This window comes from Seriola dumerili, unplaced genomic scaffold, assembly GCF_002260705.1.
Source record: "Seriola dumerili isolate Sdu_G_001 unplaced genomic scaffold, Sdu_1.0 BDQW01000068.1, whole genome shotgun sequence".
In the NCBI taxonomy this organism is placed as follows: Eukaryota; Metazoa; Chordata; class Actinopteri; order Carangiformes; family Carangidae; genus Seriola; species Seriola dumerili.
Window position 1 is genome coordinate 17,517,254 of NW_019174323.1, and position 22,942 is coordinate 17,540,195.

Sequence of the window (22,942 nt, forward strand, 5' to 3'; positions counted from 1 at the left end):
CGGCATTAATCAGGTTTTTAGTCGTTTGGTGACAGAACTCCAAATTTGACATATTACGGTCTTATCAAAAGTTGACATAGCTAACGTGTTAGCTTTTTAAAACAGCTGCTTATTTAAACAGTTGAGCCTGTCTTTATAGATTCAGGTTGTATGTTCAATTTATTTTACAATTTCATCCTAAAGCTGCATTAAATAGATTCTTGCGTCTTTCGAAGACACTGGAAAACACATGTGACGTATGAAGTTGAAGCTAATGAAGCTAATGTGTTAGCTATTTAAAACAACTGCCCATTTAAACATTCAGCAGACTTTGAGCAACATTAGCTTTCATGTTACTGGTAACCTGACAAATTTAAGTCCAACATTTATTCTCTCTTTTGGTCCACGCTAACCTGTGAGGAAAATGTTTGGCTGTTTAGCCCCAAAGAGTGTAAAAAGATATAATTATTCATATTATTTATTTTGCCAAATCATATTGTTTCTCTGTTTCCTTGTTTGGGAACTAACAAACTTTTTTTATAATCAGTCTTTACTGAAACCGAACCAGGTTAAAAATAATATTAATTCTAATTCCTAAAGAATAAAATAAAATCTCTTTACCTCAGTATCACTAAAACCCTGGTTACAGCCCCGGTGAAGGTACAACTTGACAAAGAAGATACACGGCGTCCTATTTCAAATTAAACCATTCACGCATTATTAAAGTTCATGTTCCACACTTTAGTTTAAAGGTAATTTCATACATTTCAATTTCACCATGTTGAAATTACAACACTTTTTTTATACACAGGCCCTGAGGGGCACCTCAATGTTTGGGACGTTTGGCTCCACAGGTGTTTGTGATCACTCAGGTGCGTTCCATCGCTTTGTCAGTGCAGGTGTAAGATACCTGGGCTTGTTTCTTTGCAGTCTGTAGTTGCTGTTGTTCAACATGAGGATACGAGCTGTGCTAGTGTCTATGAGTCACAGACAGTCATTGCATTCTGCTTTAATATACCCATCGCTGCTATGTCCCAAACGTTAAGGTGCCCTGAAATGAGACAGTGTTGGAATTTCAACATGGTGAAACCAAAAGTTATACAAACATATTTAAATCAAAGTCTGGAATGTGAACTGAAATCATGTCTGAACGGTTTGACACTGATTGTAATGGACATTCTTTTCTCCAGTAACCTTTAACTGGCTCCATAAACTCTTCTGTTCCTGCTGTCCAAATAAATCTCCCATGAACTCCCTCATTCAGGGTAAAATGGAAGATACAGTCCACTCAACCTTTTCCAACTCGGGCCCCACTTGAAAATGTCACATGTCGGCGGCCCACATCCGACCTCGTAAACAATACGTAGTATGATAACGATCAAATATTCAATTTGAAATGAAAGCAGGGGAAACATGTAGGAAGCTCAGTTTTTCTTTCTTTGTCCGTTCACTTTCTGTCTCTGTCCATTTAACTGTTGCTCACATCTGGCCTTTTCATTCTCCAGTTTTTGCCCTGGATGTGATCATTCAGCACGCAACCACACTGAGATAGAAACAAGTAGACGATGTGGTCCGGCAGCAACTACATAAGTTTTTAACATTTTATATCATTTTTTAATTATTGTTTCATTTTAAAGTTGTATTTTTATTTTTTTATTCCTTTTTTCACCAAAATTCTTGTGTTCTGCAAATGATTTGTCGGCCCACTTGCAATACCTGCACGGCCCACCAGTGGGCCACAGCCCGCAGGTTGGGAACCACTGCTGTAAACTATACTAATGTCTCAGAACTGATGTGTTGATGCTAAAATGCTACGTGAAGCACTTGTGAGAACCGTAGTGCCGAGCCAGCGCCACATGTGGCTCTGCAGCTGTGGTCACTCATTACTCCTCTGAGAGACGCTGCTGTGACGGGTTAAACCGAGGATGGAGACGAGGACTGGAAGACCTGGGTGAAGCTGTGTGGAGAGGATGGTGTTACTGCTACTGTGGAGTAAGTGTTCGGACTGTACACACACACACACGCACACACGCACACACACACGGTCACACGGGTGGAGGACGCCTGCGGGGCCGCGCTGAGTGCCTTCACCTCCAAGCAGCATGCTCCAGATGAAACAAGCATGCTCTGCACTCACGACATTAACCGAGCTGTTCCTCGGACTGATCACCGCTTCAGAAGAAAAACGTCGTCGTCTGTGCAAACTGCCAAACTCCTGAGCGAGAGGAGCAGCTCTCTGTGTTGATATCTACCTGATGGTCAAGACTTTTATGTTCAGTGGACTGTGTTGATGGAGCTGGAATGAAGTCGTTGTTATATAAAGTACTTTTATGTGCATTTCAAAAACAATGTGTATTATATTTGTGTATTTATTTATTTGGTCAGTTTAAATTCCCTGGCTTGGATTGTTGTCTTTGTGTGTGTGTCAGAGTTTTTGTGTGATGTCATTAATTGAAACGTAATATATGATTAATATGAATAAAACTTTCTATGAGAAGATTTAATTTAAAGGTAAATGAGAATCATAATAAAGAAACATGTTTTTACTCTTTCTGCTCCACTTCTTCCCAAAAGTTTAATTTATTTTCCACAGGATGGCGCTGTTTACTCACTGTTACTGACGCCTCTTCTCTCTCAACCCACCAACTACACACATATATATACATTTTATTTGATTTATCATTTAAAAATTTTCTAGAACATTTTCAGTGCAGTCCGACTCATACGACAGACAGCATCTCTTACAGGTTTAATTAATTATGAAATTATGACAAATTGATCACAAGAACTTAAATAAAATAAATAAAATGTATCATTATTATCATCATTATTGATTTATAACAAATTTTTTCCTTTAGCTAACCGTAGATTCAAAGCTGGTTCTCATCAGTTTATCATACTTTAGCTTCTTGACTAGTGACAGGAAGTGACGTCATTAGCGAGATTAACCAGCACTCACCGCTCCGAGCTTCACGACATTTTGAGATAATTTTCCAGGACATTTCACTTTTTCTCTTATTTCCCTTGTGTTTTCCATGACTGGTAAACTGATCAACCGTCTCCCAGGTTTTCCAGGACGCGTTTGCATCTTATTATATCTGATGTAAATTAATTTATTTGCAAAGCAATTGCACTGATGCTCTTCAACGTAAATCCAAAGCTTTCTCATTAAGACCTTAAAATAACAGCATTTAACCCATATGCAAATGTAATACATGTACATAAATTGAATTTCCATATAAAATGATATATGAAACCTACTAGAAATTTCATATTCAATATTTATGTGTAGTTTATGTATGTATGCTTATATGGTAGATAGATGTTACATAGATATATATCCATCCCAAAGCTTGTCAATATATGTTGATATTAGTCTATATACAGGAGGGTCCAAAACTTTTATATGTATGTTCTTTTAATAAACCTGCATATATAAATTAAATATATCATGTTAACATATATGGTCTCAAAATATTGTACCATATAAAAATCCATCATATAGATCTTTTTAGTATTTGCACATAAACAAGTTTTACTATGATTATTTCATATATGTATTATAAACGTATACCTTCAATGCTTGTCAATATATGTTGATATTATTATTAAAGAGTCTGAGAATTGGAAGATATACATGTTTAAAATTGAAAAGAAATGTTTAAAAAATATATTAAAACAGGAGAATAGAATAAAAAAAATAGAATTGTATAATTAGAATAATGTAGAAGTGTAAAAATTAATCATGTAGATATTTTTAATAAATGTACATAAACAAATTCTACTATAGATATTTCATATATATTATAAACGTATATCTTTATATATCCAGAGGATGTATATGTGATAATAATATATTCCCTTATAGGTGACGTATATGTCATATATTACATTTCTACATGGGATAATAAACAGTGAGCAGAAGGAAGTGTGAGAAAAGTTTATGCTTAAAAATACTTTTATTTTGTTAACGCTTTCAAACTAGTGCAAATACATGCAAACGGAAAACAGACCACCCTGTTAACAGACCGTCACAGTAACACAGCGCAGCCTGAACGGCTTCACACATCACGTCCGGAGAGGTCGACCCGCTCTGGGTCCGAGTTGTCCTCCGGTGGTGCCTTCAGGCGAGGAGGCGGGTGTCCACACCAGTTCCCCCTACATCCATTTATCCACATTCATTATTCAGTAATACAAAAACCACTCAGTCAAATCTGAGCTCATATAAAGATTCTCTCTCACCCCTCTGCTGCTCCGACACATTAAAGACTCACCCCCACCCCTCCCACCCATCCCCCCTCCCTCACCCTTTTTTCGGGAACAATACTGGATACTAACGATGTGTGCACTGATTGCCTTTAAATTATTAACCGGTGAGAGTGAAAAACAAACAGGTAGAAAAAGAAAGTTCTGGAAACACAGGAGTGTGAAAATGCATCATCTGTTACGACCTACCAACTACAGGATTGAACCGCAGACCAGAGACACTACGAGTTACACTGTGCATTTCACCGATCGACTTTATACAGCGGTAACCAATGGCAACCACAGTCTTAAGATGGGTGCCTTATTAGACCACCTGGAGAGAGGACGCCCTCGTTACAAACCACAAACCGTCGGTGCAGTCGCCTCCTTTACTGAACATCTATGATAATAAAATTGACACGTGAACAAGATAATTGATTGGTGGAGGTGAAGTATTGACACTGGGTTGTTTTCATCGAGTCTCTGAGATGCAGCTCTGCAGGTCCGAGGCAGATCAGCAGCTCTGGACCTGCTGTTCTCCGAGTCTTTGCATCTGCGTCAGTCGGATGGAAGATGCTACACAAGGCAGGGTCACTGCCAGCCGAAGTCCTGACCCACCATCTGATAGAAGCGCTGGTTGTGAGGCTTGTAGAAATCCCTCAGTCTCTGCATCACCTCCGGGTCGATGGAGGCGTGCGTCCTTCCCTTCGTCTTCCCCAGGCAGTGAGGTTTACTGCTGCCCTCCGGCTTCTTCAGGCAGGGGAAGCCTTTCGTTTTGTTGAAGTAGAAGTGTTTGTCCGTGACGATCCGCTGGAGACCCAGGAAGTCCTGGACTCTGCCCAGTTCTCCGGCCGGGTCGGAGATGAGCCTCTCGCCGCTGACCAGGTGGATCTGAGTCCTGGGGAACCAGGTGAGCCAGCGCTCCAGGTGCTGGGCGTACAGGCCGATCCACAGTGGGCTCCACAGAGAGTCGATCTGACCTGGAGACAGAAAGACAGGAACCAGAAAACCATCACTGCTGTTGTCACTGTGATCTCAGACCCTCATCCATCTTTTACATTTAAACTCTTATCGGTCCAGTCCGGACGCCTGACACTGACTCCTGTTATTATTATTATTCTTTGTCTCCCTATGAATTGTGGGACAATCACGCCACAGTTTGTGGGCTGTAAACACAAAACATGATGTTACAGCAGAGTCAGTCAGTTATCTGTGGGCTACAACCTGAGACTCATTTATTGGTGTAGCCAACATTTGTTTTGGCAGCATTAGAAATAAACCGAATTCACCACCTGCAGCTCCTGTTTGTGTAACAGGGAGAAATAACCACAAAAGTGACATTTCCTCAGAAGGCGGTTTTTATTTGAACCCAGGAAAAGACGATTTCCCCTCAAACGCCTTGACCCCAGAGTCACGTCGTACCTGTGCTGTGGTTCTTGAAGACGAGGCTCTCGAATGGGGGGATGTTGGGGGTCTTGGAGATGATCTGTGTGTAGTCCGATATGGCTCGGGTCACGGGGTCACGGACGACCACGATCAGCTTCACGTCCTGCGACATGGAGTGGACCCGTTCCGGCGTTTCCACGGTAACAAAGTAACGAGGCGTCTTCTCCATAACGATCTGACCGTCCAGGGCTTTGGGCATCATACTCCTAGAATTGTAGGAAAAACACTTACGTCAATAAACACATTACTGGCTGGTTACTGTCCGCCGCTACAGATGACCTCATATACATTTTCAATAGTATGATGCTGATATGATGCAGGCAGCATTAAACTGTGATGTAACAGGCAGATTACAAGGAAGACGAGTAAAAACAATCACATTTCTACATCTGTTTGACATTTATCATTAATGTAATCTGTACAAACAGAACCGCTGAACTTTATTTTATGATCAGGAACTTTATTTTATTTAAGACCTAGTGAAGAAGCTTAATAACAAAGTGGAATATAGAGAAATTAATTATTCACCTAAATAAAAAAAATACACTCATGTTGCTTTTTTAATGAATGTTTGAGAAGAAGATTGAAACTACTCACTATCTGTCTGGGAAATATAAAGTTGGAGCCAGGAGAGGGTTAGCTTAGCTTAGCATGAATTCGGAAAACAAATACGTATACAACATTGTTTTTATTAAGTGACCTTCAGAAGTGCAGCTAGACCTTAGGACAGAGCCAGGCTAGTTGTTTTCCCCTGCTTCCAGTTTTTGTGCTAAGCTAGGCTAGTTGTTTACCCCTGCTTCCAGTTTTTGTGCTAAGCTAGGCTAGCTGTTTACCCCTGCCTCTCATGGCTTTTGTCTGTATTCAAACTAAGTGGTATCGATCATATCAAGTATTTGAATGAAATTATTGTTTATATTTGAATGTATTTGAAATTAAATGTTAAATCATTAGCTATTAGCTTAGCTTTAAAACTTTGCAACTGACTAAAGGGGAATTCAGAGGGAAATTAAGAATTTAATGATACAGGTATTTGCCACACACACACACACACACACACACACACACACACACACACACACACACACACACACTCAGGTTACTTTGACACACACCACTCTGAGAGTCTGATCAGTGAGTGTTCGTACAGTCGACCTCCAGTGACAGGTGACAGTCAGGTGACAGACAGTCAGGTGACAGCAGCGCTACATAAACACAGGGTTTCCTTGAAAGCGTCTCGTTCTGTTCACCTCCACCTCCGCAGCAGAAGCTCAGCAGATGGGACTCGTTTAGAGATAAATGACTCCAGAGGCCCCACAGGACCATCTGGAGACTCAGGGACATCTGCCAACACACCTGCCACACACCTGACTGACTGACTGCACACACACACAGCCTCAGCAGCAGGGAGCCTCAGCTCTGAATCAGCATCTCATCTTGTTTAAATGGAGCTTAGAGACCCAGAGTAGAAAACTGTATATAATCAACTTTAAATCATGAACACTATACTTCTGAAGGCAGGCTGCACAGGCTGGAGATAATCCTCTACATCGCTTTCACATTGTAAACAGTCATTTGATCCATTAATAACATGAAGTTATAAAAAATGAGAAAATTAGTTTTTACTTTTTCAGTTTGTTCTTGTCTCATGAGGAGAAAACTGAGCGAGCTCCGAGGTGACCTTGTTTTTATGTCGTCTCCCGTTTTACGGACGTGTGACAAAACAGAGTCGATAAAAATGTTCCGGAGGATTTTATAAATGAGATGTTAATCAAAGAAGGACAGAGAGAGGAGGAGGACAGAGGAGGAGAGAGGAGGACAGAGGAGAGAGGAGGAGAGAGGAGGACAGAGGAGGACAGAGGAGAGAGGAGGACAGAGGAGGACAGAGGAGGACAGAGGACAGAGGAGGACAGAGGAGAGAGGAGGAGACACAATGAGGACGAGATGCTCTGACTGTCCTCTGGTATCAGCTCAGGTTTCAGATGAGCCTGAAACATGACCTCCTGTCAATACATACACCCCCCCAAAAAAAACGGCCCCCACTTTTATGATACACACACACACACACACACACACACACATTGATCTAATTGGCAGCGCTCACCACAACTGAGCCTGAAGATTTACCTTTTAACTCCAATATCCTGATCAGCTGCTCAATCTGTTACACACACACACACACACACACACACACACACACACACACACACACACACAGCAAAACAAAAACATACACTCATTATTCACTCATTAGTCAAGCAATTGCTATCATGCTTCTGGTCTCTCTCAGTGGGCTGTCTCTCACAGTCTAACACACACACACACACACACACACACACACACACACACACACACACACACACTCTATACACAAACACTCTGAAGACATAAAGGATGGGTGTGGATTTTACTACACCCTTTAAAGAGTGTGTGTGTGTGTGTGTGTGTGTGTGTTTTAAATGAAGGGGGTGGGTGACTGATGAAGGAATGATGGGAGTGGACACAAACGTGCCTCCATTAGCAATCTGCTGTTGGCCCGGAGCCTCGTAGCATTAGCACAGCACAAAGAGCTAATTACTGGCCCCTGAGAGCCCCATCAAAAGAAGAGCTCCTTTGCAAAGATGCATCTTTGCACAGACGCACTAATTGACAAACAAAATAGCTGTTAGTTTTTCTAACAACTAAATAAGCCTTTATCCTGGTTTTGGCGGAGAACACTTTGTGATCCCGGGGACACGTCTGTGACTTCAGCCCAGATAAAGGAAGGCTGCTGTTTGAGTTATGCAACGTTTCACTCATAATGTTGACTCAGTCGTGAGCCAAAGAAGAAGCAGAGGAATTCTGCTCCATTAATTCATACAATAAAGTTAGTAGGATATATGTATATATATATATATATATATACTGTATACGATACTTTTATGGATCAACTGAATTGGTTTGATCTCAAGGATCGTAAAATGTCTTGTTATTCGATATCTAAGGAGGAAATGAGTAAATCTAATCAGCGTCAGTGAGCCAATCAGCACGCAGCATGCTTGGACCAATATCTAATAATGCTGCTGATTGGCTGTTTGTTTACATGAATAAGTTCGAGACCAAGCTTAAAAATAAAACTAAAGTAAAACTAAGTTTAGTTAGTAAAACGAAAATGTGTGCTGTAATTTTGTTTTTCTTAAAATGGATTTGATTAAATTGATAAAATTGGTGTTGAAGAAAGTATCGTTAAGAATCAGTATTGAAGTCAAGGTAGTGATATTGAAAGTGATGATACCTATCTCTATATACTGTCAATTTTAGCCTCACACTATGTAAAGTGTTGAAACCAGCCATCAACCTCCAGGGCTGAAACATGAGGTATCAACACTGAAGAACCAGAAGCTGCAGTTCCTCTAATGGCCACTAGAGTCTGGCTCCAACAGTGAGTCAGTCCCCATAGACTCCCATGTTAAAATGTCCAACTTTACAGCAGAAATCAACATGTTTACAGCCTGGTATTAAAACTGTTTTGGTCTCTAGAGCTAATTTCTTCCTTCATGACACCTGTTCATATAACTCACCTGTTTACATTTTATTAAGGACTACAGTTACGGAGGACTGAGGGCGTGGCCTCTTTGAGTGACTGGTGGGTGAGCGTATGTTTGCTACAAGCCAGCATGCACTAAGTCTCAGCTCCACACATGCCCCACCTCTTTGACCATTGGATTAGCTGGGAGTTAGTGGGCGGAGTCAGGCACTGCCAAGATGGCGACGGTGGAGCAGCTCACTCTGAGCTTCAGAAACCTGTGGGTGACGTCACAGAGCCTTGCCATCTTTATTTACAGTCTGTGGTTGAAACGGACTCATCGGCTTCTAATATTTTCCTTTATGATTTGGTGCATGTAGCCTAGTTAGCATTATGTTAGCTTCACTAGACCCAGATTTTATGCATGGAAAACAGCTTTTAAAAAAGTTTATGATGCCAAGGTCGTGAATGAATAAATTGACACGAAAAATATAAAAAGGAACAGTTTGTTTAACAGATCAATATTCATTATTTATTTTTAGTTGTTTTATAGATTTAGTAACTTCAGGTTTATGGATTAAAACTGAATAACATGCATTGCCCCTATCAAATAAACACATAAATAAATAAAATAAGATGTATCCAGACTGGTGAACTTTACACTGTTTACCCCTCAGTTACTGTTTGTTTGATGGGAAGCGTCCAGGGCTCCAGCTGATGCCGCTCTCTCACTGTGGCCCACGTGGTCTGGAGTCACATATCTTACAGTAAAGTGACTTCCACCAGCTGACAGCTGAATTTGAAGAGAAGCGCCTGGCAGGCGGCACCATGTGTTCGAGAGGAAATCCCTCCAAAAAAGAAAAGATGGCTGAATTAATTGGCAGTTTAAAAAGCCTGTTTCAGTAACATCCTTACACTGCTCATTTACCACTGAGTGTGAGATCAAACATCCAGGATGATGAACACAGGGATTATCCAGCAGCTTATAATAAGCCTCTGCTTGCCTTTGAGGGACCTCTCTTTTGTCGTCCAATTCCCAATATCTCAGCCGCTCCCTGGTGAATCACCTCGGGCCAGCCAAGGCCACTGGCTATTGATCCTGTGGGGGCTTAGGCTAACTACACGTAGGCGGATGTGGATGGAGTACAGCGGGAACAGGAGGGATGATGGGTGTTGGGATGAGAGACTGCGGTGTGATGGTGTTAGTATGAATGTCGGAGCAGAGACTCTGGACCTCAGCTGAGGCCGAGAGGGGCAGGTGGATCCTGGGAGAGCCAGGATCCTCTGGAGCCCCATCAGGAGCATGTTGTGTCATGTGATGAGTGTGTGTGTGTGTGTGTGTTCTGTGATGTTTGATCCGAGGAGGAAACAGCAGCCAATCACGGCGCAGATTACTGACTGTGTTCATTATTCACACCTGACTGTTTATTTGTGAGTCAAATATGAGATTTGTGCATTTGCGGCTGTGCCCCGTCCACTTCCAGGAGACATCCATCATAGAGGGTCCCCAGACCCCCCGCCTTTGCTCTCCAGGCCCCAGGGGAGGGCCTTAATGAGGGGCCAGATCGCCCCACCCATCTGGGCCTCATGGTGATCACTTCCAGTACAGTACTGGGGCTGGACGGAGCGCACCTGAACCCCAGCTCCACACACAGCAAACAAAACCTTCACAGCCAAATCAAATCTGTTCTTAAAGCTTTAACTGTTTCAGTCTTTAGCATGTTGTCTCACAGCGGAAAAACAAGCAAAAATGCTAAATTATAAAATATATAAATTAAAAAATATCAAATATTTGACACCTCTTACTTTCCCTCCTGCAGGTCAATAAATCTGATTCATCAGAAATCCGCCCTTCGTGTTTGTGGCTAACTCCCGCCCACCGAATCCTGCTGAACATCCAATGTTTTGGCAGCTATTCTTCTGTGATTTGCATGGCAATTATTTTCCATTGTACCGACACAAAAACACAAGTAGCACCATGTGCTGTGTCACGGCAGGACAAAGCCGTCGATGTGTGGGTATGAATTTAAAAGCCTCCCGTAACGAGTTCAATATGAATTGCAAATCAGTCGCAGCAGATGACTCTGAAGAGACGGAGTCATGACGTCCCTCATTGTGTCTGTAAATTAAATCAACCTGAGGCCTCATGAAATCATCCAACATACAGGTTCAGGAAGTTCAGCCTGCGCATCAGACGACAGCAGCTCGAGACTGAACAGAATAAATGAATAAACAGAAAACTTGAATTAGTCGACATCCACCCTGTGTTTTCATTTACTCCCGGTGTCCACACTGGACCTTTGGAAACGATGATGTAGACACCCACGGTCGCTCCTGATTGGCTCTCGTCAGCCTGTATATAATAACTATTAGAGCTTCAATTGAACCGAATTCAGATTCTTTAATCAATCGACAGGATTCCTGACATTGATGATGATTTCACTCTCTTCATCACTGCAGCTCAAGAACAATATGAAGAGAACATTTCAGTCAGACTGACTCATCAGACATCGACTACCTCTCTTTCCTTCCTCTCCTCTCTGCAGCAGAAACAAGTCTCATATTATTTTAACTGGATCACATGTTCATAACAGTTTGCTCATCATCAGACTATAGAATAAAGTACGATCGGGCTCGTACCTGGACAGGTAAACTCAGGGTTAACTGCACGGACAAACAGACAGTTATCCCGGATATGTTGAACTGGTTTCGTAGTTCAGACCTCAGGTCTTGTCTCGTGTTGTGTTCACTGCTGTTTTTGAAAAATGTGATTTCTTGGAAATGAACAGCAGCAGAAAACACTGACGGTGCAGCCTCTCAGGTTGAAGCTGTGCTGGTAACTCAGAGTCGATAATATATCGATAAATCTCACTGCACCTCAAGAGCAAAATACAACCAGCCTCCCTGTCTGGAGGACGAGCAGTCTCCAGACTGTGACAGAACCTGGAGAAGTCAGCATTTACACACACACACACACACACACACACACACACACACACACACACACACACACACACACACACACACAGGCCCAGCTCTGATGTCAGTCGCCCGGGTTGAAGCAAAGGTCAGCAGAGATGTGTGAGGTTGTGGTAACACTGACTTCACCCTTTAACCTCGAGCTCACCCACAGTCTTATCTCCTACTCTCTAATTTATCCCTCCTGTGTATTTCACATGCACCTGTCATCCGTCTCTCTGCGAGAGGCCATCAGGAGTGAGATGTGAATTTCCAGCTGAGTAATTTTAATGGATTCCTCCAGAGCTTTTGCAGAGAGAGAGGAAGCTGTGTGCAACATGACTCCAGTGTGCAGGGCGGGGGGGGGTGGGTATGCCAATGTAGGATAAAGCTTCCTGCTAATTGTAACAGAAGCCGAGCTGACCAACGCTAACTGCTCTAATGCTGGAGGTAACCCAAGGTCAGAGCGAGGAGATAGATCTATCGATCCCAGACAGCACGCAGGAGGAAACTTCCAGCCCGTCTCAGGCTCACGGCAGCGCTCCTCCAGATCCAATCTCCGCTGCAAACACTATTAGAGGATCTTTGTCAGTGGCTCTGATCTCAATTGGCCCGGTGAAGCTAAATGTTATTTCACTCCCGGAGAGACGAGGAGCCGGTCGGTCGAAGACGAACCACATCTCGTTCTATAGAGAAACGTGATGTCAGTAAACACCACAGCTGACCCTCAGTTTACTGTGTGATCAGGAAACACAAAATAATTCTGCTTTATTAAAAAACCTGGGCTGGATTTTCTGACTTTGGTCATAATTCAAATCAGCGATATTGACACTTACTAAACAAATATCTGAAATAAGAGAATGTGACCACAGGCTGGAAATCTGAGGTTTGAAACAGGTTAGATAAAACTAAAGTGAACGGCATCATTATTATATTTATGACATCACCCACATGTTTCTGAAGCTCAGAGTGAGCTGCCCCACCGTCACCACCTTGGCAGTGCCTGACTCCGCTCCTGACTCCCAGCTAATTCAAAAATGGTCAAAGAGGTGGGGCGTGTGTGGCGCTGAGACTTTGGCGCATACACTCACCCACCTGTCACTCAAAGAGGCCACGCCCTCAATTCTCCATAACTTTAGTCCTTAATAAAATTTAAACAGGTGAGTTATATAAACAGGTGTCATGAAGGAGGAAATTGGTTTGTTTTTGTACCAGGCTGCAAACATGTTTATTTCTGCTGTAAAGTTGTAAGAAAATATTCTTTGTATTTTTCAGCGAAGGAACCAGAACAAAGACGTCTCCTGTGTCAGTGTGTGTGAGCTGTGTGTGTGTGTGTGTGTGTGTGCTGTTTGTTATGAAGTGGTGTGAACACATCATTAACTCCCAGCGTAAAGTGACCTGGAGCCAGAGGTCAATTGACAGAGCTGACAGCGATGTCAAGTGGCTCGACACGCAGCGAGCCCCATCTGGCCTGGGGGGGGGGGGACGTGGCAATCTGGTGTCACAGTCACATCACCTGGTGTTGCACACACACAGGACAGGAAACAGAGGCTTGCTGCATCCTACAGCTCTGACATGACGGTGTGTCAACATATAAACACCATCCAGGAAGCAGAGATTCATCCTTTATCTCTGTCATAGGTTAAACTGCTGCTGACTTGCCAAACAGGCTCCAGAGCTGAGCCCACGCCACCACTGAGCCCCAGTAATAAAGTGTAAGCTGGTTAACAGCACAGTCCAGATTTGGATGCATGTTTAATCTGTCATATCTGGAGCAGTTTCTGAGTCTATAGGCACAGTGCAAATTATACAATGACAATCAGGGGGCGTCAAATTTTTCTCCAAGGTGAAAGGAAACCCAGAACATCGCAGGCACATGCTTCAGTGAACTGAGGTGTTACAGTCCTCACAGTATCTCGTTTGTTTAACTTCAGTTGTCAAATAAATGTAATCGAGTAGAAAGAACAATATTTCCTCTCACGTGGCATTTGGATGATCACTGGTGGAAATATGATCACTCAGTCAGTCAGTCAGTGACATTCACCATTACAAAATACTAACTAAACCACCACAGCCACATAAAAGACCATTAAGATAAAATAATAAATTCCATATTGATGTGAAAACATGTCTCTACAACAACTAATCTTCCATTGTCTCACTGCTCATGACTGAGAACCAGTGTTTGCTAACATTAGATTATTTATGACAAGCTAAAACTGGAAATGAAAGGGCGTGCTATCAGCTAGCTAAGTTAGAAACTATCTGACATTAGTTACCTAAACTGTAATTTAAAGCTAAAGTTAGAAACTAGTTAGCTAAAGTGTAACTTAAGGCTAAAGTTAGAAACTAGCTAACACTACTTAGCTAAAGTGTAACTTAAGGCTAAAATTAGAAACTAGCTAACACTAGTTAGCGCAACTGTAACTTAAGGCTAAAGTTAGAAACTAGCTAACACTAGTTAGCTCAACTGTAACTTAAGGTTAAGTTAGAAAAAAGCTAACATTACTGTTCATCAGTAGATACTTGACACAATCTTATTCAGAAACACTAACGGTATATATCATATATATCCTGTGTCTATCCCCAGTCCACACAGCAGACTGAGGCCCAGAGATCTGGACTCTGGGTCTGCAGTGGATCCTACCTTTACCTCATCTTCACTAATTGCTCTCAGCTCGTTGAGAGCGAGTTGAATCATGTGAGACCGGCTCCTCTGGACCTCGCTCATGTGTGCGTGTGTTCTGAGTATTTCCAAGTTTTCATGGAACAGGCTGAGACCAGAGCCACATGACAACAGTAACATCTGTCTGCGGCTCCAGAGATGATTACTCTGCCGCTCTGTGAGGACTCATCCTGCAAGGCCCCGCTCTCTCTCATCTTCCATTCTGTACACACACACACACACACACACACACACACAGCACTGCAGGCACACACATGCACAGATTGGCAGAGCCAGATGGCAGAGTCTCTTTGACTGTCACCTAAACCTCAGCGGAATAGCTGTGGATATGTCTGGGTATGCAAACAACACAAAGAGATTCATTTCTCCTACTGGAGGCTGGAGGTTTCTAATTGGCTGCTGCAGTCACATAAAAACCTCTCAGTGCACAGGATTCAGACAGGAAGCAGGACTCAAATCAAAGTCCATGATTTAAATGATAAGGAGAGTCCATCACTATGTGCTTCTTATTCAGACACTAAAAAAATGTGTTTCATCCAGAATAAAACACATTTCCTCTTAATTAAAAATTAATCCGATTATTAAAGAGAAAAAAAAATCATGAAAGAGCAGAACACTCTGAACACTCAGTGTCAGGTGGATTCGCTGCGTAATGCGTGCGTACCTGTACCAGTCCAGTCCCCGTGCGTAATGCCGGTCGAAGAAGTGCGGCTCGGACCCCAGGGCTCGGATGTCCGGGTGGAGCCGCAGGAACTCCAGCAGAGCCCTGGTGCCTCCCTTTTTAACCCCTATGATCAGAGCCTGGGGTAACCGCCGGGTGGCCGTCCACTCCTTTCCCGAGCTGTTCGCCTCCAGCCCGGGGTGGCCGCTTAGCGCGCCCTCGCCAGCAGCAGCGCTGAGTCCCTCCTGGGCTGCGCTGGTTCCGTTTCTCCCGTGCGGCCATCCTGACCACGACACGAGGAATTCACGCGTGGGGGTCTTGAGCTCAGAGGTCTCTGTCAGCTCGGACTCGCAGCATCCAGTGAGGAGGTAGACCAGGGAGAAGCAGAGGATGCTCAGAGAGGAGGCGATGGTGAGCCGGTGGAAGAGCCGCCGCAGGTCCGCGCTCGGGTGGAGGAGGTGGTGGTGGTGGTGGTGGAAAGCTGCCATCCCTCAGAGATCCATGTGAGATACGGTGCCATTCTACCACAAGTTCAGCTCTCGGCCCGTCATACTCCACCGCCGTGAACACACTGTGAACTCAGCGGAGTCTCTGTCAGTGTGCTCCTCTCTCCTCCCCCTTCATGCTGCGCGCCAGGAGCGCGTCGGGCCGCCGGAACCAGCCAACCAGTCAGTCTCTGATCAACCAGAGGAACTAGTTCGTGTGTAACACCCAGGATTTGCGTCCACCTCCTCACCCACCCTGGAGACGAATACAGCTCTAATATCCTCTTCACTCCACGGGATTACAGCACGGCTCAACCCCCCACCCTCCCCCCACCCCCTCAACTTTCTGCCATGAAACAAAAGGTCCACATGCAATAACACGGTCCCTGTGATTAACACTCTGTCAGACACTTTCATCTAAAGAACCGGTGAACACACAGATCCACCAGAACACGAACAGGTCCGGGTGTGAGCGGATCACACTGCGCTCTGACGCATAATTGGCTCAGTGGTCAGACAGAGGGAGACTCCGCAGAGCGGCTGTAGATATCCTGACCCCAGAGGACCGTGTGAGTAACAGCGCGGGAACCATTCACAAACACCCAGAGTCCACCTGAGCGAGTCCACCTGGCCCTCAAACACGTCACCTGTTACAGAAGAACTGGAAGTTTCATCAGCTGCATCAGAGGAGTGTTATTGTGTTGTTGTGTTTGTGTTTTTGTGTACGTGTTGTGTTGTGTTGTGTTGTGTTGTGTTGTGTGTAGTGTTTTGTATTGTGTATTGTGTTGTTGTGAAGTGTGTATTGTGTGTTGTTGTGTTATGTGTTGTTGTCTATTGTGTTGTGTTAGGGAGCTTTGCAGCTTTTATTATTGCAGAGTGCGGAGCTAAGGTACGGATAATAGCTCATAGGAGACTCATTAGTCCCCCCCCTTTCCAACCACACGTGCACGAGCGCACGCCCACACACACACACATCCTTCATGTTCCATTTGGCTTACCCCTGCCATTATCCCGCAGCAGATGTGACCCCGCCATAAAACCGCTGCATTGTCCTGTGAGTGTGAAGAGATCTGCATGTCTCTACAGCAGAGACTCGGTTCACTGACCTGAGATCTGCTGCTGTTACACCTGCAGGTATTACAGGACAGGTGTGTGACGACAGACTAGTTTCCTCTTAGACTGAATGAAAAGGAGATGATCTAATAAACATGCAGCTCTAACAGCCTCTCTGTCAATAAAGCTCAGCGTTTCTATCTCATTAACTTCAATTTATTGATCAGTTCCCATCAGACTGATTCATTTGAAGCAGGAGAATTCAGATCACGTGATCAGAATAAAATGTCATTTGTGATCAGCTCTTTAACCCTCGCTCCTCTCAGCTGTTCAGTACAGTAGTGAAATCAAACTCAGCAGTTTGTTGCCACCTCTGTAGGCCTGTTCACCAAGTGATGATGTCATCGCTGTCAGGAACCACACCTGTCCAGGTGAGTCCAGGAAATCAGTGGCAGAATAAGCCACAAAAGATTTTTCATAAGCAGTTTTATTCCAGTGAAGCAGAGTCTGATGATTTTACAATATGTACAACATCACTGCTAAACACTCCACTAATCATAAGAGAACCAACACAACAATAAATCTAATGTCATTCTATTGTATATCTATTGTAATTATTACATTAGTTACTTGTTGTAGCCTAATAATTAAATCAGGTGAGTCATTAATGAGTCAAAATGAGTTACATTTAAGTGACGTAACAACTTCTACCAAACACCTGTGTCCTGACTGAAGCGTGTAGAAAAGACACAGCAAAAACACTGTGGAGCTGCAGCACTAAAACACAAGACACATTTTTATTTTTGTATGTTTTGTCATTTTAGATATATTAGTTATAATTTACATTTTCTTTTACATCCATAAACAAAGATGTGAAATCTGAAAAATGTCTGTTTGATCTTAGAAAAAAATGATGTTGATTGTTGAAAGTGAAGTTGTTACTAATAATGGACGTCATCGCTGAGCGTCATATTGTAAAAACTGAAAGAAGAAAAACATTTGATGTCAGTGCTGAAGAAAAACCAACAAATAAAAAAACTGATAAATGTGTTAAACCCAGTGACTCAGACTGAAGAGTCTCTTTCCTCCATGTCAGACCTTTATGAGGTGGAACCACATCTCCATAAAGACATTATAAACCGATGAACGGCTATAAGTCGACGTCTCTTTCTTCTTTTTATTTCCTGGTTATTTTATTCTCCGACCTCCTTCCACGCATCACGAGGCGAGGTCATCGGAGGAGGTTGTGTATTTTTTTTTTTTTGTCTGCAGTCGCCGGGCAGATTGTTGTGTGATGAAGTGGTCGTCTATAAAAGCGTAACCTCGGGGTCAGGGCCGCAGCCTAGGCAGTGATTCATTATCCCACACAGGGGCCACAGCAAGCTGATTAATACACTGCGGCATCACAATCAAGAAATCAATAGGTTTATTTTTTAAATATGAGTCACTTCCTGTTATTCTGATCATGTTTTGTGACTTTACCTGTTCCTCTGCTTTAACACAGTGTGATCTGTAGAAACCAACATATTTGTCATCAGCCTCACAGTCAGGTTGCCCCCCCCCCCTCCTCTGACTGACAGTCTAATTAGAGTTAAAGTAATGGTGTAAGTAATCAGGGCTAAATTACAGCCATAAGTCACCGGGCAGAGCCTTATACCTGCGAGCCAATCACAGTCACAAACTAATGAAGCGCTGACCTCACCATCCATTTCAGGCGTAAGGACCTGCAGTAACGGCTCTCTGCACCGCGGGCCGGGCTGAAGTGGTTTCTGTCCACAAAATCACAAGAAAACACATTTTCCCTGGAGGCCCTGAACCACGCAGATCCACTGCCAGAAAATGTGTTTTATTTTTTCCCTTTGTGAACTGACCCTTTGAAAACAGATCAGCCACTAAAGACAAATGTCAGGATGTTTTTATTCTATCAGTCCAGTTTGATACGACCTACTCTGAAGTGGCGCAGTTAGGTGTGACAGATTTTTACAAATATTAGTGACCAGTAACGGCGGGTCAGGTGTCAGTGCTGATGTCACCATGTCCCAAAAAAAAAAAAACATGATTCCTTTAATAATGGCCCCAAACAGAGGCGGAGCCAGAAGGTGTAAACACTCAGGGTTTATCCCCAACTAAAGTCAGTATTCAGGGGTCATGCCCATTCCAACAGCTACATGCTGTTTACTGTGTCAAGACATTTGACGTCTTCTCAGTTGCCCACGGCACAACCACAACACAACAGATTTTGACAAAGACTAATTTTCACTACTGTCACATTAAAAGAGGCAAAAATTGTCTGATGTGACTATTTTGGATTTACATGACAGGTGGGGAATGAACGTAGTAAAGGAACAGATTTAATGTTGAGATGAGAAATCTACATTTAAATCCAGACCATAATAATATGTGCTGCTCTAACTGAGCAGACATGGATCCACAACAAGACCAAGTAAATGTCTTAATGACTCTGAACTGAATATGAGGCCAACAGAAGAACATTTACTCTAATGATATTAAATATCCTGTATCTAAGTGAAGGGCTGACGTGGGAAAAATAGCGGGAAATTAACAAACGCCGTTCAGGCCCAGCGCCAGAGCAGTAGGTCTAATGGCCGTCCGGCTCGGGTGGCTGCTTCCGGCCTGGTTGTGGGTTGTTGGGACTCGGGAAACCGGTCGCACCGCATTTCAGCCGGATCTCTGGGCCCAGACCCGGCCGAGTCTTTCTCCAGAATAATGTGAATAACAGCAGAAGAAAAGTAAAGTGGGGAACAAACAAACGTAGAAACTTTTCATACCTGTGACAGTTTCGGGAAATCGGACGAACAGGAAACGGGGAGTGGAGGGAAAAAACCAGAGGTGCGCACATCTGTCTGCTTTAATGGTCTGCGCACATACGGGCATTTGGCCGAAAGGCGCGAACTTTGCTTTAAATACGGAAACTTCCCCCAGGCTTTAAATCATGTCTGCTCGAAGAAATCTACTGCCCGGTGCCGGAGGTAAGTCCGGCAGAGTCGGAGGTTTTGAATTTAATTTCTCAGCAAAGTGGTTCAAGGAAATGTTCATTTCTTGATGCTTCATGTGAACAGTGCCACATTTACTGGCCTGAGTGTAAAATAGACAAACACAAACGTGTCTATATCACGAACTACATATCAGTCAAAGGGAAACCATGATTGTAGTTTATATTCTAAGCAAACATTTATAGTAATTACTGTAAAAGTGTGGAGTTATTTTTGTGCCTCATTCCTGAGCCACAGTGGGACTTTTTGTTCACAGACAAATTCATTTTGCAAACACACAAATTATATTTTGAAGAAATTTTTTTTGAGCAAATAATACTGTAACCTGAGCAAACTAAAATCTATTCTGTGCTCAATTAATCTGTTTCTCAGTTTGCTATTATCCACAATATCAATGTGTGTCACTCAGTTTTAGTCAATTCTCTGAGAAGCTGCTCGGCCAAAACTGAATACTTCACTTCACACAAATATACTGGTACTAAGCTCTTCCACATACTTGCATGTACTGTACATACATGTATACACACAGTTATGCATGTGTAGGGCCGCAGGCTAAACAAGCCAGTTGCGATGTAATGTGCACCCTAATGTGTTACACCTGTGTCTTGTACCTGCTCTCCTCGTGTGTATTTCCCTGGTGTTTTCATTGGTTTATAGTTTTTGGTGTTTTTGCCCTTTGTTGTTAAATAAATCCTCGAACTGAACCAACCCTGTTCCCAGAGTCTGCATTTGGGTTCTTAGCACCTGACAGCTCTGACTCTGACTGACGACCAGCGTCTCTGCTTTCTGGGAAACTATGAGGTCATGTGATGAGTGAGATCATCAGTGTGATGCACGTGCAGACACACACACACACACACCACACACACGTGGGGTTAAAAGCATACTAGATCAATGTCAGGACTTGTTTTCTTCCATAAACTGCAAAAAATAAAAAATAAAAATGATCGCAGGACTAACAGGTGGAAAATATTTAATATATGGATTAAAAAACCCAGAATTCTCTGTTCACATGTGCAGATCTTGATTTGAATCAGGTGGTTGGAGAAGGCTGTTTCTCACTGCTGTTGTGAGATGGGTTTTTTTTGTGTTTGTCAGTCTGACAGTCTCAGTGTGTGATCCGGTGACAGCTGACAGGTGGCCGCCAGCCTGCACCAACATGTTATTTACATTTTCTTTTCATATGAAAGAATCACAAGCGTCCTCTCGTGATCTAAACTATCCTGTTAAATCCTGTTTTTCACTTTTTCACACATATATCTCTCCCTTGTTTTATATTCTTATGGTTTCATGGACAGAAATGTTTCCCCTCTCGCCATCTTGATACAAATTAATTCGTTCTCATACCTGCCCCAGAGCATGATGGGAGGTTGATTGCTTAATTACACCTGCATTCGTTATGGTTCTCCACTCATTAATTCAGCTTTTTCCATTAATTTGAGTTACATAACTTGACATTTGTTTGTGAACTGTTTCACCGCCACAGCTTCTGTGCTATTAAAGTTCCTCTGGTTATGTTTTAAACTCTTTTAACCTCTGCTGTGATTCATATTAACACACATGAAAACTGGGTCTGAAGCTCATCTGCTCTTACTTGCTGATTGAGAAACCTGGATCAGGCGCAGACGGATCAGAACAGTTAGCGTAGTTAGCATCTTTCATTTGTTTGTGTTGTTTGTTAGCTTGTAACTGACAGTGGCTGACAGTGTTAGTGGTTGTGCTAATGCTAACTCTCTCTGTCTGTACTGACAAGGTCTCAGTTTTATTTGTGTAACTTCACCTTGGTCGTGTGGCCTTTTACAGTCTACACTTCCCTTGATCTCCTGCTCCTGTTCCTGGTTTCCAGGCCTGCAGGGTCACTGAGTCCTGCCAGAGCCACACCCAGATCAGAGGCCTGCACCTCCTGCTCCCCCTGCACCTCCTCCACCTGTCATTGATCCACACACTGGCCAAGACACCACACAGTGCCCTGATGAAGTGTGTGTGTGTGTGTGTGTGTGTGTGTGTGTGTGTGTGTGTGTGTGTGTGTGTGTGTGACCCATAGGGTGAACAGGGATGAGAGGTGGGTGCCAGATCAGATCAGAGCACTCCAAGAAAGGATAAGCCCTACTTATGCTGCTTTGGGGAGGGCTTTGTGTGTGTGTGTGTGTGTGTGTGTGTGTGTGTGCGTGCGTGCATGCAAGTGTGTGTGAGAACTAGAGAGCGCACTCAGACCTTTTCATGTGTACATGCTCCTGGTTTTAATGATGAAGCTGCCTCTTTGACCTCTCCAGGTCGAAGCTGCACTGAGGTTGTTTACTTGTAAAATCCAGGTCCTGCTGATCTGCTGAAGTGTTGGACTGTGATCAGGTTTTAGGTGTGAGCTTTACAGACCTGCAGTAAATTATCATTCACTTCTCACTGAGAATATGGGATGAAAACGAGATTAGTTTCACTTTTCTATGAAGGATCAGACATCAGCTGGTTGTTCGTCATCCATACTTATATTTATTTATGACGGTCAATAACTCTGTCACAGTTCTGTTGTCAGATTTTCATGTAAAGTAAAAGGAGTTACTTCAGATGTCCAGGTGAGGTAACTTCAAATGTGGCACAAACATCCACTTCAACTGAAGGATGAACTGAGAGGTCAAAGGTCACTGTGACTTCACAAAACCATAGCCATGGCCATAGCTCTCAAAGTCATTCACTAATTATGACACAACTTAACTCAAATGTCTATGAGGATGAAAATGAAGTGATGAGGTTTCATATCCAACAGGTCAAAGGTCAACTTCACTGTGACATCGTAACGTTCTGCAGAAACTCTTCTGTCCATTAGAGGAGATTGTGACTGTGTTTCATGTAACTCGACTGGTTGGTGGAAGAAACCACGAGGACGTGATTCTAGTTGAACGGTTGTACAGTTGAGCA

The 22,942-nt window shown here is 43.2% G+C and overlaps 1 protein-coding gene across 1 annotated transcript; it reads right to left on the minus strand.

Moving 5' to 3' along the window:
- Nucleotides 1–4,299: 4,299 nt before the first annotated feature.
- Nucleotides 4,300–15,965, minus strand: LOC111219672 (heparan sulfate glucosamine 3-O-sulfotransferase 6-like). The gene is made up of 3 exons (XM_022742388.1): nucleotides 15,481–15,965; nucleotides 5,647–5,876; nucleotides 4,300–5,204 (listed from the first exon to the last, which is right to left on the minus strand). The coding sequence occupies exons 1-3, from the start codon at nucleotides 15,963–15,965 to the stop codon at nucleotides 4,816–4,818; spliced, it is 1,104 nt and encodes a 367-aa protein (XP_022598109.1). The 3' UTR covers nucleotides 4,300–4,815.
- Between the last annotated feature and the right edge of the window lie 6,977 nt (nucleotides 15,966–22,942).

Bases quoted from the DNA above. Each gene is read 5' to 3' on its own strand.
- LOC111219672 (XM_022742388.1), bottom strand. From the start codon at position 15,965: ATGGCAGCTTTCCACCACCACCACCACCACCTCCTCCACCCGAGCGCG. The intron at 5,877-15,480 runs GTACGCACGCAT...CTACAATTCTAG, and splicing joins CGGGGACTGGACTGGTACAG to GAGTATGATGCCCAAAGCCC. The intron at 5,205-5,646 runs GTACGACGTGAC...TTCTGTCTCCAG, and splicing joins CTTCAAGAACCACAGCACAG to GTCAGATCGACTCTCTGTGG.